Source organism: Herpailurus yagouaroundi, unplaced genomic scaffold, assembly GCF_014898765.1.
Source record: "Herpailurus yagouaroundi ecotype Mexico unplaced genomic scaffold, PumYag 355, whole genome shotgun sequence".
NCBI classification, from domain to species: Eukaryota; Metazoa; Chordata; class Mammalia; order Carnivora; family Felidae; genus Herpailurus; species Herpailurus yagouaroundi.
Genome location: NW_024412572.1, coordinates 509348 through 522423, shown reverse-complemented (window position 1 = coordinate 522423; position 13076 = coordinate 509348). Strand labels below are relative to the sequence as shown.

Sequence of the window (13076 nt, the reverse complement as noted above, 5' to 3'; positions counted from 1 at the left end):
GGGGAGATGATATAGAAAATCTACTTTGAACTGAATGTTTGTGTCCCCCCCACATTTAACCCCTGTTAAAGTCTTAATCCTCCCCATGTGGAGAGGAGCCTCTAAAGAAGTAATTAAAGTCAAATGGGGTCCTGATCTAACAGGATCAACGTCCATATAAGAAGAGACCTACGAGAGATACCTATTAACGGTCTGAGCCCTCTGAACTTGCGAACACAAGGAAAGGTCACGTGAAAACATAGCAAGAAAGCAGTGTCTACAAGCCAGGAAGAGAGTTCTCACCAGAAACCAAATTGGTTGGAACCTCGATTTTGCACTCCTAGCCTCCAGAACTGTGAGAAAAGAAACTTCTGTTGTTTAAGCAACCCAGTCTGTGGTATTTTGTTACGACAGCTCTAGCTGACTAATAATATCCACATGGACAAAAAGGAACCATGACCCTTATATTATACCATACGCAAAAATTAACTGAAAGAAACAGATTATAGAACGAATATAAAAGTGGGGCACCTGGCTAGCTCAGGCGGTAGAGGGTGCAACTCTCAATCCCGGGGTTGTGAGTTCAAGCCCCACGTTGAGAGTGGGGATTACTTAAAACTTACTTTCAAGTCACTTAAAAATTACTCTTAAGGGGCGCCTGGGTGGCTTAGTCGGTTAAGCGTCCGACTTCGGCTCAGGTCATGATCTCGCAGTTTGTGGGTTCGAGCCCCGCGTCGGGCTCTGGGCTGACAGCTCAGAGCCTGGAGCCTATTTCAGATTCTGTGTCTCCTTCTCTCTGTGACCCTCCCCCGTTCATGCTCTGTCTCTCTCTGTCTCAAAAATAAATAAACGTTAAAAAAAAAATTAAAAAAAAATTACTCTTAAGTTATTTTAAAATACTTAAAAAGAAAAATCTTCAAAAACCCAGAAAGCTGAAAACTGAAACTATTTTCCTGTCCTTCGAGTAGGCACTAATTTTACAGACGATCCACAAAACACTAACCATAAAAAAAAAATTGACAAATTGTGTTTCATTAAAGTGGAGAACTTCTTTTCTTCAGAAGAGACACCATTAAGGAAATGAAAAGGCAAGTGTGTTTACATATATAACAAAGGAATTGTATCCACAATGTATAAAGAACTCTTATAACTCAGAAGACAAACAACCCGTCAGAAATGGATAAAATGCTCAGACTTTAGAAAAGAAGATATGTAAATAACTAATGAGCACGTGAAAAGATGGTCAACATCAGGACAATGCTAGTAAAAATCACAATTAGATACTACCATACCCACAAAAATGATTGCTACTTTAAGAGCTGACACTCCCAAAGGCTGAAACTCTCGCACCCTCTTGGTGGGAATGTGAACTGGTATAAACATTTGGCATTTTCTTGAGTTAAATATATGCTTACCTACTTGATCCAGCAATTCAACTGCCAGATTCTTTTTTTTTTTTTTTTTAAGTGTTTAGTTATTCTTGAGAGAGAGAGAGAGAGACAGAGTGTGAGTGGGGGAGGGTCAGAGAGGGAGGGAGACACAAAATTTGAAGTGGGCTCCAGGCTCCGAGCTGTCAGCACAGAGCCCGACGCGGGGCTCAAACCCACAAACCACGAGATCGTGACCTGAGCCGAAGTCGGACATTTAACTGTTGGAGCCACCTAGGCGCCTCAGGTGTCTTTTTTTTTTTTTTTTTAATATTTATTTATTTTGAGAGAGAGATAAAGTGTGAGCAGGGGAGAGGCAGAGAGAAAGGGAGAGAGAATCGCAAGTAGGCTCCATGCTATCAGTGCAGATCCCAAGTGTGGGGCTCCATCCCTAACAATGAGATCATGAGCTGAGCCCAAACCAAGAGTTGGATAGACGCTTAGCTGACTAAGCCACCAGGCACCCTTCTCTGACTGATTCTTTTGCATCACTCTCATAAGGGTACTTTTGATTAGATTGGGACCACACAGGATGGGATAATCTTTTCACCTCAAGATCCTTAACTTAACCACACCTGCAAAGTCCCTTATGCCATTGTAACGTACCATATTATAAGGTTCTAGGTGTTATGATGTGGCCATCTCTGGGGGGGGTTGGTATTCTACTTAGCACCCACATAACTTTTAAACACTTGGCTCCTGGGGCGCCTGGGCGGCTCAATTGGTTAAGCATCCGACTCTTGATTTCAGCTCAGGTCGATTTCACGGTTCGTGAGTTTGAGCCCTGCCTTGGGCTGTTCACTGACAGCACAGAGTCTGCTTGGGATTCTTTCTCTCTCCCTCGTTCTCTATCCCTTCCTCTGCTCATGCTCTGTCTCTCTCTCTCTCAAAAAAAAAAAAAAATCAAGAAAGAAAACTTAAAAGCAAAAAAAAAAAAAAATAAGAAACACTTGGATTCTGAAGGACCTTCATTTATGAGGTGGCACTTCTGCCCTTTCTTCGTAACTCTTTTTTTGATTTTTTAAAATGTTTATTCATTTTGAGAGAAAGAGAGAGAGAGAATGTGATTGAGGAAAGGAGACACAGAATCCGAAGCAGGCTCTCAGCTCTGAGCTGTCAGCACAGAGCCTGACAGGGGGGCTTGAACTCACAATCCCAAGATCGTGCCCTGAGCTGGAGTCAGATGCTCAACCGACTGAACCACCCAGGTGCCCCTCTTCTTCATAACTCTTTAACCGCCACTCAAACAACTGCTTTGTCTTGTGGAGGCTCTACTCTGACTTTCATAATTAAGGAAGATCTTATATGTAGGGGCTTAGGTATAATAGGGGTGGATGGTCCTTGAGATTCAGAGTTCAGAAGCTCTAGTTATGAGACCCTAGAGGGAGGGAGCCCTGGGTCTTGAAAATGCCCTCAATTCTGGGAGTGTGTGCTGAGCCTCAGAGATGCATGAGCCAGGGTTCAGGCAACAGGAGGCAACGGCAGTCTGGAGCACAGTATTCACTTCCTCAAGAAGGATGAGAAAGCAGGAGTGGACCTGGCCGTACACTTAACCTTAGCTTCAAAACGGAAGAGGGATCACCAAAGACGTAATTAGACGCACTAATTACCCAACTCAGAGGCCAAAGTCCTCCTGATTTTGCATCTCTCGGTGCCCCTCCCCGTTCCAACAAGATTGGGGGCAAAGAACAAAATAAGAGGAAGTTAGAAATAAGTAAATAATCGCTCAAGATATAAGCAAATGGTCGCTCAAGTAAAGAAGTAAGTAAGTAATCCTCAGTGTCTGCACCAGGTAACGTTGAAAGCCTTCAGATTCTACAAACCCGTCGGTTCTCTCTTCCCTTTGTTCTTCCTTCGCGCTCTCTGATGAGGAATGATTGATCAGTCTTGCCTGACCCTTCATTTTTAAAAGAGGGAAACGTTCCTAAATTCAGAGGTTTCCGGGGAAGAACTTGGAAATGCGGATATCCCCGGTGATTTACTCTACAGAATCCTAAGCTTTCTTATCAACACATTGATGTGAACTCCCCACACCTCCTTCCCTCTTAATCTGCTCACTGTTTGCACGGTCGAGATACCCGGCAATTGCCGGAGACTCAGGACTGAGTCATCCTCTGCCCCAGCCAGGTATCAGCGGCCACACCTATGATGTCCAGGCGTGTTGTTGGTAAGAGTGATCAGCACAATATACGGTTCCGGGGGGAGAAGTCCAGTGACAGAGCACCATGGCTTCTGACAAAGGTAAAACGGACCGGGGGGCCTGGCAAGCTCTATATTCATGAAAAGGCAGATATTCTGTGTGTGTGTGTGTGTGTGTGTGTGTGTGTATGTGTGTGTGTGTCCTGCCTGTGCTTGTGTCCTTGAGCGTTTTTCAACTTTCCTGTGTGTTAATATATTCATACGACTCTTAAACGGGATTTATTATTATTCTTAATACTAACTGTTCACATCCACAAATGATTTTGATCAAATGACACCAAATCGATGCTTGTTTCACCGTAATAAAATGTTCAGTGAAAAATACAACTGTTAAATAACAGTTTAAAAAATAGCAGCGGGGCCGCCCGGGTGGCTTAGTCGGTGTCTGACTCTTGATTTGGGCTCAGGCTCAGATTTCGCAGTTCATGCGATTGAGCTCCACGTCGGGCTCTGCACTGACAGTAAGGAGCCTGTTTAGGATTCTCTCTCTCCTTCTCTCTCTGCCCCTCCCCCATTCATTCTCTCTCTCTCTGTGTCAAAAATTAATTTAAAAAATAAGTACATGAAGTTAAAAAAAAGAAAGTCTTTTTTTTAAATGTTTATTTTTGAGACAGAAAAAGACAGAGTATGAGCAGGGGGGTGGGGCAGAGAGAGAGAGAGAGAGAGAGAGAGGGAGACACAGAATCCGAAGCGGGCTCCAGGCTCTGAGCTGTCAGCACAGAGCCCTACAACGGGGCTCGAACCCACGAATTGTGAGATCACGACCTGAGCCGAAGTCAGACGCTTAACTGACTGAGCCGCCGAGATGCCCCTCTTAGCTGTTTCTTTTGACTCTCTGCCCTCCCCAGCTCTGTTTCTGTCTCTGTCTCTCTCTCTCTCAAAAATAAACAAGAATTAAAAAAAAAAAAAGGCGCACGCTTTACCTACTCAGCCAGCCAGGCACCCCAAAAGTACGTCTATATTAAGCCAGTGGTGCCCCGGCTTCTCTCCATACTGCTAAATACTTTGAGATAATCAAAGTTTAAAAGTTTAAAAACGTGCAGCTTTAAGAATAATAGAGAGGTTCCTTATACACTTTGCTCAGTTCCCCCCAATGGTTATGTTTTGCAAAACTATAGAATAATCTCACAACCTATGGCTTCTCAGCCTGTGGCTAAGATCAAGTGTAGAATAATATCACAACCAGAATACTAACATTGACACAATCCACCTATTTTATTCAGATTTCTCCAGTTGCACTTGTAGTCATTTATGTGCATTTAGTTTTTTCTTTCTTTTTTTTAATGTTTATTTCTTTGTTTTGAATTTTTAAAAAATGTTTATTTATTTTAGAGAGAGAGAGAGGGAGACAGAGCATGAGCAGGAGTTGGGGGGGGGGAGGGGGTTGCGCAGAGAGAGGGAGACACAGAATCCAAAGCAGGTTCCAGGCTCTGAGCTGTTCGCACAGAGCCTGACGTGGGGCTCGAACTCACAAACCGTGAGATCGTGACCTGAGCTGCAATCAAGTCGGCTGCTTAACCGACTGAGCCACCCAGGCGCCTCTGTGTGTATTTAGCCGTAGGCAATTTTGTCACCTGCAGAGGTCTGTGTTTTCACCACCATGATCATTCCAACAGTACAGAGATATTTTGTTGCCCTTTTATAACCGAACCCTCCTTCCTCCTGCCCCACCCCTGTTCTTAATTCTTGAGAACCACTGATCTGTCCTCACTTCTAAAATTTTGCCACTCAAAATGTTAGACAAATGGAATCATGCAGACTGCAACTTTTTGAAATTGCTCCCCCCTCCCCCAGCATAATTCCTTGGAGATTCATCCAGGTTATTACATGTATCAATAGTTGGTTCCTTTTTATTGCTAAATTCCATTCCATTTACCACGGATTGTTTAACATCTGGACGTCTAGGTTGATGCCAGTCTTTAGATATTACAAATCAAAGCGATAGAAACATTTGCATACAGCCTTCGTGGGAGCCTACATTTTCGTGTCTCTGAGATAAATGCCCAGGATGCAGTTGCTGGGTTATATGGCAGTTGCATTTTCAATTATTGTTGTTGCTTTTATTTTTTTTTTAATTTTTAATTAATCTTTATTTAATTTTATTTTTTTTTAACGTTTATTTATTTTTGAGACAGAGAGAGACAGAGCAGGAGACAGAGCATGAACGGGGGAGGGTCAGAGAGAGGGAGACACAGAATCTGAAACAGGCTCCAGGCTCTGAGCTGTCAGCACAGAGCCCGACGCGGGGCTCGGACTCTCAGACCGCAAGATCATGACCTGAGCCGAAGTCGGCCGCTTAACCAACTGAGCCACCCAGGCGCCCCTCTTTTTTTTATTTTAGAGAGAGAGCGTGGGGGAGGGGCTGAGAGAGGGGAAAAGAGAGAATCCCAAGCCAGCTCCCCACTCAACGTGGAGTCTGAAGCAGACTCCCACAACCCTGAGATCATTACCTGAACTGAAATCAGGAGTCAGAGGATGGACCAACGGAGCTACCCAGGTTTTTAATACAGAAAAGGAATAAGGTTGTTGTTTTCTTTTTTTTTTTATTTAAAAAATTTTTTTAACGTTTTATTTATTTTTGAGACAGAGCATGAACAGGGGAGGGTCAGAGAGAGGGAGACACAGAATCCGAAACAGGCTCCAGGCTCTGAGCTGTCAGCACAGAGCCCGACGCGGGGCTCGAACTCACGGACCACGAGATCATGACCTGAGCCGAAGTCGGCCGCTTAACCGACTGAGCCACCCAGGCGCCCCGGTTGTTGTTTTCAATTAAGAAACTTCTGGGACACCTGGGTGTCAGTTGAGCAACCAACTCTTGATTTCAGCGCAGGTCATGATCTCTCATTTGTGAGGTCGAGCCCTGCATTAGGCTCCTCACTGAGCACGGACCCTGCTTGGGATCTCTCTCTGCCCCTATCCTCTCTCAAAATAAATAAGTAAACTTTAAAAATAAAAATAAAATAATAATAATGACTAAGAAACTGCCTGTTTCCTGGAGTGGCTGTGCCAGTTTATGTTCCCACCAACAACGTATGAGAGAGCCACTCTCTCCGCATAATATTGTTCTCTGTCTCTTAGTTCCTCTGTGTATATATTTAGGTATCCCATAATTGATAGTAGTGAGACTCGTTCAGTCATTTGTTCAATAAATATCTACTGCCAACACGTTTCAGGCAGTGTGATGATAGAGTCTAGAACAAGATATTCATAATCCGTATCTCACATAATTTATAATTCATTGTTATTATGGTCGTGTAAATACCAATCAAAATATAGCATGATATGGGAATGCAAACTGGTGCAGCCACTCTGGAAAACAGTATGGAGGTTCTTCAAAACATTCAAAATAGAACTACCCTACGACCCAGCAATTGCACTACTAGGGATTTATCCAAGGGATACAGGGGTGCTGTTTTGAAGGGGCACATGCACCCCCATGTTTATAGCAGCACGATCGACAATAGCCAATGTATGGAAAGAGCCCAAATGTCTATCGATGGATGCATGGATAAAGAAGGTGTGGTAAATATATACAATGGAGTATTACCTGGCAATCAAAAAGAATGAAATCTTGCCATTCGCAACTACGTGGATGGAACTGGAGGGTATTATGCTAAGTGAAATTAGTCAGTCAGAGAAAGACAAAAATCATATGACTTCACTCATATGAGGACTTTAAGAGACAAACCAGATGAACATAAGGGAAGGGAAGCAAAAATAATATAAAAACAGGGAGGGGGACAAAACATAAGAGACTCTTAAATATAGAGAACAAACTGAGGGTTGCTGGAGGGGTTGTGGGAGGGGGGTGGGCTAAATGGGTAAGGGGTATTAAGGAAGTCACTTGGGATAAGCACTGGGTGCTTATACCTAGATATAACTTATACCTACCTTATACCTAGTGATACCTAGGTGTAACTGGGTGTCATAGCTAGGGGATGAATCACTGGAATCTACTCCTGAACTCGTTGTGGCACTCTATGTTAACTAACTTGGATGTAAATTAAAAAATAAATAAAATATAAGAAAGATAGCTCCATAAAATATATATATATATATATATATATATATACATATATATATATATGTAACATGATAATTGTTGTGACGAAGGACGTACAAGGTGCTGTGGAAGCAGGTAGAAATTACACATAGGAGCCTCTGAGGAATGACTGTCTCATTGCACTCGATCATTCTTGCTGGAGCCTGAAGGAGGATTTTCTGGTTTGGGATTGGGCAAATAGATTTTTGGCAGAGCCCTTAAAAATGTGCCTTTTCTTGAGGGTCCAATCCAATTAATATAGGAGAGACTCTTTTAACCTCATTTTCTTTTTTTTTTTAAATTTTTTTTTTAATGTTTATTCATTTTTGGGACAGAGAGAGACAGAGCATGAATGGGGGAGGGGCAGAGAGAGAGGGAGACACAGAATCGGCAGGCTCCAGGCTCCGAGCCATCAGCCCAGAGCCCGACGCGGGGCTCGAACTCACGAACCGTGAGACTGTGACCTGAGCTGAAGTTGGACGCTCAACCGACTGAGCCACCCAGACGCCCCTTAACCCCATTTTCTGATATGGTTTGCAGGTTTAGAAAAACCGAGTATTTTTCTGAGCTAAATATGTGTGTGGGTGTTATTTGACATAATCGTCTCTTGGTCAACAGGGTCTTCCGCTGGAGATGCCACCTTGAGGTAAGACTGATATTATCATAGGAGCACCTGGGTGGCTCAGTTGGTTAAGCATCCGAGTGCAGATCAGGTAATGATCTCACAGTTGGTGAGTTCAAGCCCCGCATCAGGCTCTGGGCTGACCGCTCAGAGCCTGGAGCCTGCTTTGGATTCTGTGTCTCCTCTCTCTGCCTTTCCTCTGCTCTCTCTCTGCCTCTCTCCAAAATAAATAAACATTAAAAAAAAAGAAGAAAAGAATACTACCATAGTGAGCATTTAATTCAGCAAGAAAAGGTGGATTTAAGAGCTGTAGGACTATAGCTTTCCATATTTTTCCTTTCTTGTTGTATCATGTTCCCACTCTTTCCTTTTGCCTTTTTTTCTTTTTTTTTAATTTTATTTTTTACATTTATTTATTTATTTTTGAGAGAGAGAGAGAGAGAGAGAGAGAGAGAGAGAGACAGAGCACAAGCAAGGGAGGGGCAGAGACAGAGAAGGAGACACAGAATCCGAAGCAGGCTCCAGGCTCTGAGCTGTCAGCACAGAGCCCGATGCGGGGCTCGAACCCACAAACCACGAGATCATGACCTGAGCCGAAGTCGGACGCTCAACCGACTGAACCACCCAAGCGTCCCACCTTTTGCCTTTTCTAACTTCATTCTCTATAACTATTGCTTTTTTTAAAAGTTTATTTTTTTATTTTGAGAGAGAGAGAGCACACACACGAGCTAGGGGCTGGGGGCAGACAGAGAGAATCCCAAGCAGGCTCGATGCGGAGCCTGCTGTGGGCCCACGAGTTGGATGCTCAGCTGACTGAGCCACCCAGGCGCCCTATGATTATTGCTTCCTATATCTTTGTTTGTATGTCTTTTGGTTTCTGTTTAAATAAATTACCTTCCAGCTTTGTTCTGTTACTGTTTTATCTTCATACTTCTCTGTTTAAATCACATGACTTGATAGCCATTAGCGAAAGGTCCAGAGAACTCATTTGTCACTTTGAGTTCATCTGTTTATTTTATACTATGTTCCCATTTTTCAGACGTAGCATTAAAACAGGGGGACTTTTGTCAGGGAATAAATTATCTCACGATGGGTGGGAGGACTGATCTACGTGGTCAATAAATGTAATACTTTAGGGATGAGTGGAAATGTTGGGATGTAATACGCTGATGACTCAACCATATGGCAAAGAAGAGTACTCATCACGATCTTGAGTTTCCCCTGAGTTACAGCTCTGAGACGTGGAAAGTATTAAATCTACAGATGTCATTGGGAGGGGCGCCTGGCTGGCTCCGTCAGTGGAGCGTGTGACTCTTGGTCTTGGTGTGGTAAGTCTGAGCCCCACACTGGGTGTAGAGACTGTTAAAGACAAAAATCTTTAAAAAATAAATAAATAAAGATGCCACGGGGAGCAATTTGAATTTTTTTCTTATGAGGAATTAGTATGCAGAATTTCATGCCGAGGAATCCTGAGGCTTCTTCTCTCTTCAGGCTTGGCAATAGAATCTTGTTGGCCGTTTGAGGCTCCTACCTAAAATTTAGAGTCCACTGAGGAACGTTGAGGTGTAGGGATTGGAACGTGGCGTCTCTACATATTTATGCCGGAATTCAAAACTACCAAGCAACGGTATAGAGAGAGCGGTAACTCCATGACGTGAGGTGGGAAAACTCTCTTCACTATGCTTGTGAGAGAAACTCTGATGATTCAGACAGGCCCACCTAGATAACTTTGGGAGACAGATTAGAAAAGAAAATGTCCTGAGATGTCATGTTTGAGATCTGTGTGATGGGAGAGGGGAACATGAAATCGTTCCTAGGGTCCCTCTAAAGGCTGCCTGATAGCATGGGGGCGCTTTTTGTGTTTCAGGAGAAGAATTGAACCCCGGGAGTTCGAAGTCTTCTTTGACCCCAGAGAACTCCGCAAAGAGGCCTGTCTGCTCTACGAAATTAAGTGGGGCACAAGCCGTAGGGTCTGGCGAAGCTCGGGCAGAAACACCGCCCACCACGTTGAGCTCAATTTTATAGAAAAATTTACTTCAGAGAGGCATTTTTGCCCCTCCGTCAGCTGTTCCATCACCTGGTTCCTGTCCTGGAGTCCCTGCTGGGAATGCTCCAAGGCTATCAGAGGCTTTCTGAGCCAACACCCTAGCGTGACTCTGGTTATTTATGTATCTCGGCTCTTCTGGCACCTGGATCAACAAAACCGGCAAGGACTCAGGGACCTCGTCGACAGCGGTGTCACCGTCCAGGTTATGAGGGTCCCAGGTAAAAACAACAAGCAGAGGACCTTAAGTGTTGACGCGAGACTGTGCTGGTAGCACGTTTCTAGGCCAGAGGAGTGGCCTATCCCACTTCGGAAGTCTCCGAAGTGAAAGCCTGGGGGCGCCCGGGGGGCTCAGTCCGGTTAAGTGTCTGACTTGGGCTCAAGCAGTTCGTGAGTTCGAGCCCGGCATGGGGCTCTCTGCTGTCAGCACAGAACCTGCTTCAGATCCTCTGTCTCTGTCTCTGTCTCTCTCTCTCTCTGTCTCTCTCCTAAATAAATAAACAAACTTGAAAGAGTGCCTGGCTAGCTCGGTTAAGTGTCCAACTTTGGCTCAGGTCATGATCTGGCAGTTCGTGGGTTCAAGCCCTGCCTCAGACTCTGTCCTGACAGCTTGGATTCTGTGTTTCTCTCTTATCTCTGCCCTTCCCCCACTGCCGCTCTGTCTCTTTCTATCTCTCAAAAATGAATAAATGTTTAAAAAAAAAAAAAAGAAGAAGAAGAAGCGAATGTCCAGAATAACATGAGAAAGAACCAGGTCTGATATTCACAGCAAGGAAAATATGAAAAAGAGGGCTCTCTTCTCCATGCCTGCACCTGCCATGGTGACCCGTCAGCCATCTTGGAATAAACTATGTTGTTCTTTTCAGGGATTCAGGGGGATGGTTAGTCCATCTCCAACAGCAAATAGGCTGACGGGTTTTATATAACGTGTATCTACAAGCTGGGCTCTCTTTAAAGTAACTTTCTGCTCTGTTAGCTGAATGAACCAAGATTTGTGTCTCCTTAGAGTATGATCACTGCTGGAGGAATTTTGTCAACTACCCACCTGGGGAAGAAGATCACTGGCCCAGATACCCTGTTGTATGGATGAAGCTGTATGCGCTGGAACTGCACTGCATAATTCTAGTAAGTTATTTTATTTTATTTTATTTTATTTTATTTTATTTTATTTTATTTTATTAGGTTTTGTTTACTTAAGTAATCTCTACACCCAACACAGGGCTCGAACCTATGACCCTGAGATCAACACTTGCATGATCCTCCAACTGAGCCAGCCAGGAGCCCCTCTAGTCGGTCACATTAAGGGACAAAGATTATGATACCAAAAGAAACATCCTTCTTCAAACTTCTTTTTTTTTTTATTTAAAAAAAATTTTTTTTTCAACGTTTATTTATTTTTGGGACAGAGAGAGAGACAGAGCATGAACGGGGGAGGGGCAGAGAGAGAGGGAGACACAGAATCGGAAACAGGCTCCAGGCTCCGAGCCATCAGCCCAGAGCCTGACGCGGGGCTCGAACTCACGGACCGCGAGATCGTGACCTGGCTGAAGTTGGCCGCTTAACCGACTGCGCCACCCAGGCGCCCCTTCTTCAAACTTCTTTTCTGATAAATTGATAGGTCTTTTCTTCACCATCTCTTTGTCATTTGTATTGAAATTTATTTAACTTCTTGACGTACCTTAAGAAAGTGTGAGAATGGGGCATCTGAAGGGTTCAGTCAGACTCCTGATTTTGGCTTTTGGCTCAGGTCATGACCTCACGGTTGGTGAGACCGAGCCCCTCATCCGGCTCTGGGCTGACAGCGTGTGGCCTGCTTGGGATTCTCTCTCTTCCTCTCTTTCTGCCCCTCCCCCCCCTCTGTCTCAAAATAAATAAGTAAACTTAAAACAAACAAAAAAGAAAATGCGAGAAGAGCAAGACAATCTCTGTAGGAAATAAATGAGAGAAGGGAACAGGTAAACTGGTTAAGATATACATGGACTCCACATTAACTTGATATTATTATTATTATTATTATTATTATTACAACACTTACTGGCTCTACCGAATTCCAGATATTCTCTTTTCCTATATTGATGTGTGTCATCCTATTGAAGAAATGTACGTGTCCCATTTGTATTCTCTTGAAAGTTGCTCAATAAACTTCCAACTAATGTTTCAAAATGTTTGTGGTTACAATAGTATCAAGAAAAACATTATTCTTTTTTTTCCTTCCAGAGTCTCCCTCCTTGCTTAAAGATTTTAAGAAGATGTCAGAATCAGCTTACATTGTTCAGACTTACTCTTCAAAATTGCCATTACCAAATGATTCCCCCCCACGTCCTTTTAGCTACAGGATTGATACAACTTCCTGTGACTTGGAGATGAATGGAATGATTCCTTGTGGGGCACCTGGGTGGTTCAGCTGATTGGGCGTCCAACTTCAGCTCAGGTCATGATCTCACGGTCCGTGAGTTCAAGCCCCGCGCGGGGCTCTGTGCTGACAGCTCAGAGCCTGGCACCTGCTTCCGATTCTGTGTCCCTCTCTCTGCCCCTCCCTGCCTCATGCTCTGTCTGTCTCTCTCTCTCTCTCAAAAATTAAAAAAAAAAAAAAAAAAAAAAAGAATGATTCCTGCGTACTCTGTTTCAGTAGCAGGCACTGATGCCCCACGAAAAAGAGAATGCCATTGGAATGTAGAAATTTTCAGCTTGTGTTTCTATACACCATATATCTGAAGGAAATAAAATCACTATCTCAAAGAGGTATCTGCACCCCATGTTCAT

The 13076-nt window shown here is 43.7% G+C and overlaps 1 protein-coding gene across 1 annotated transcript; it reads left to right on the top strand.

The window, feature by feature from the left end:
* The first annotated feature begins 3554 nt into the window (after positions 1-3554).
* On the top strand, positions 3555-12764 carry APOBEC1 (apolipoprotein B mRNA editing enzyme catalytic subunit 1). Its single transcript, XM_040462633.1, has 4 exons — positions 3555-3647; positions 10087-10534; positions 11320-11438; positions 12531-12764. The coding sequence occupies exons 1-4, from the start codon at positions 3555-3557 to the stop codon at positions 12678-12680; spliced, it is 810 nt and encodes a 269-aa protein (XP_040318567.1). The 3' UTR covers positions 12681-12764.
* The last annotated feature ends 312 nt before the right edge of the window (positions 12765-13076 follow it).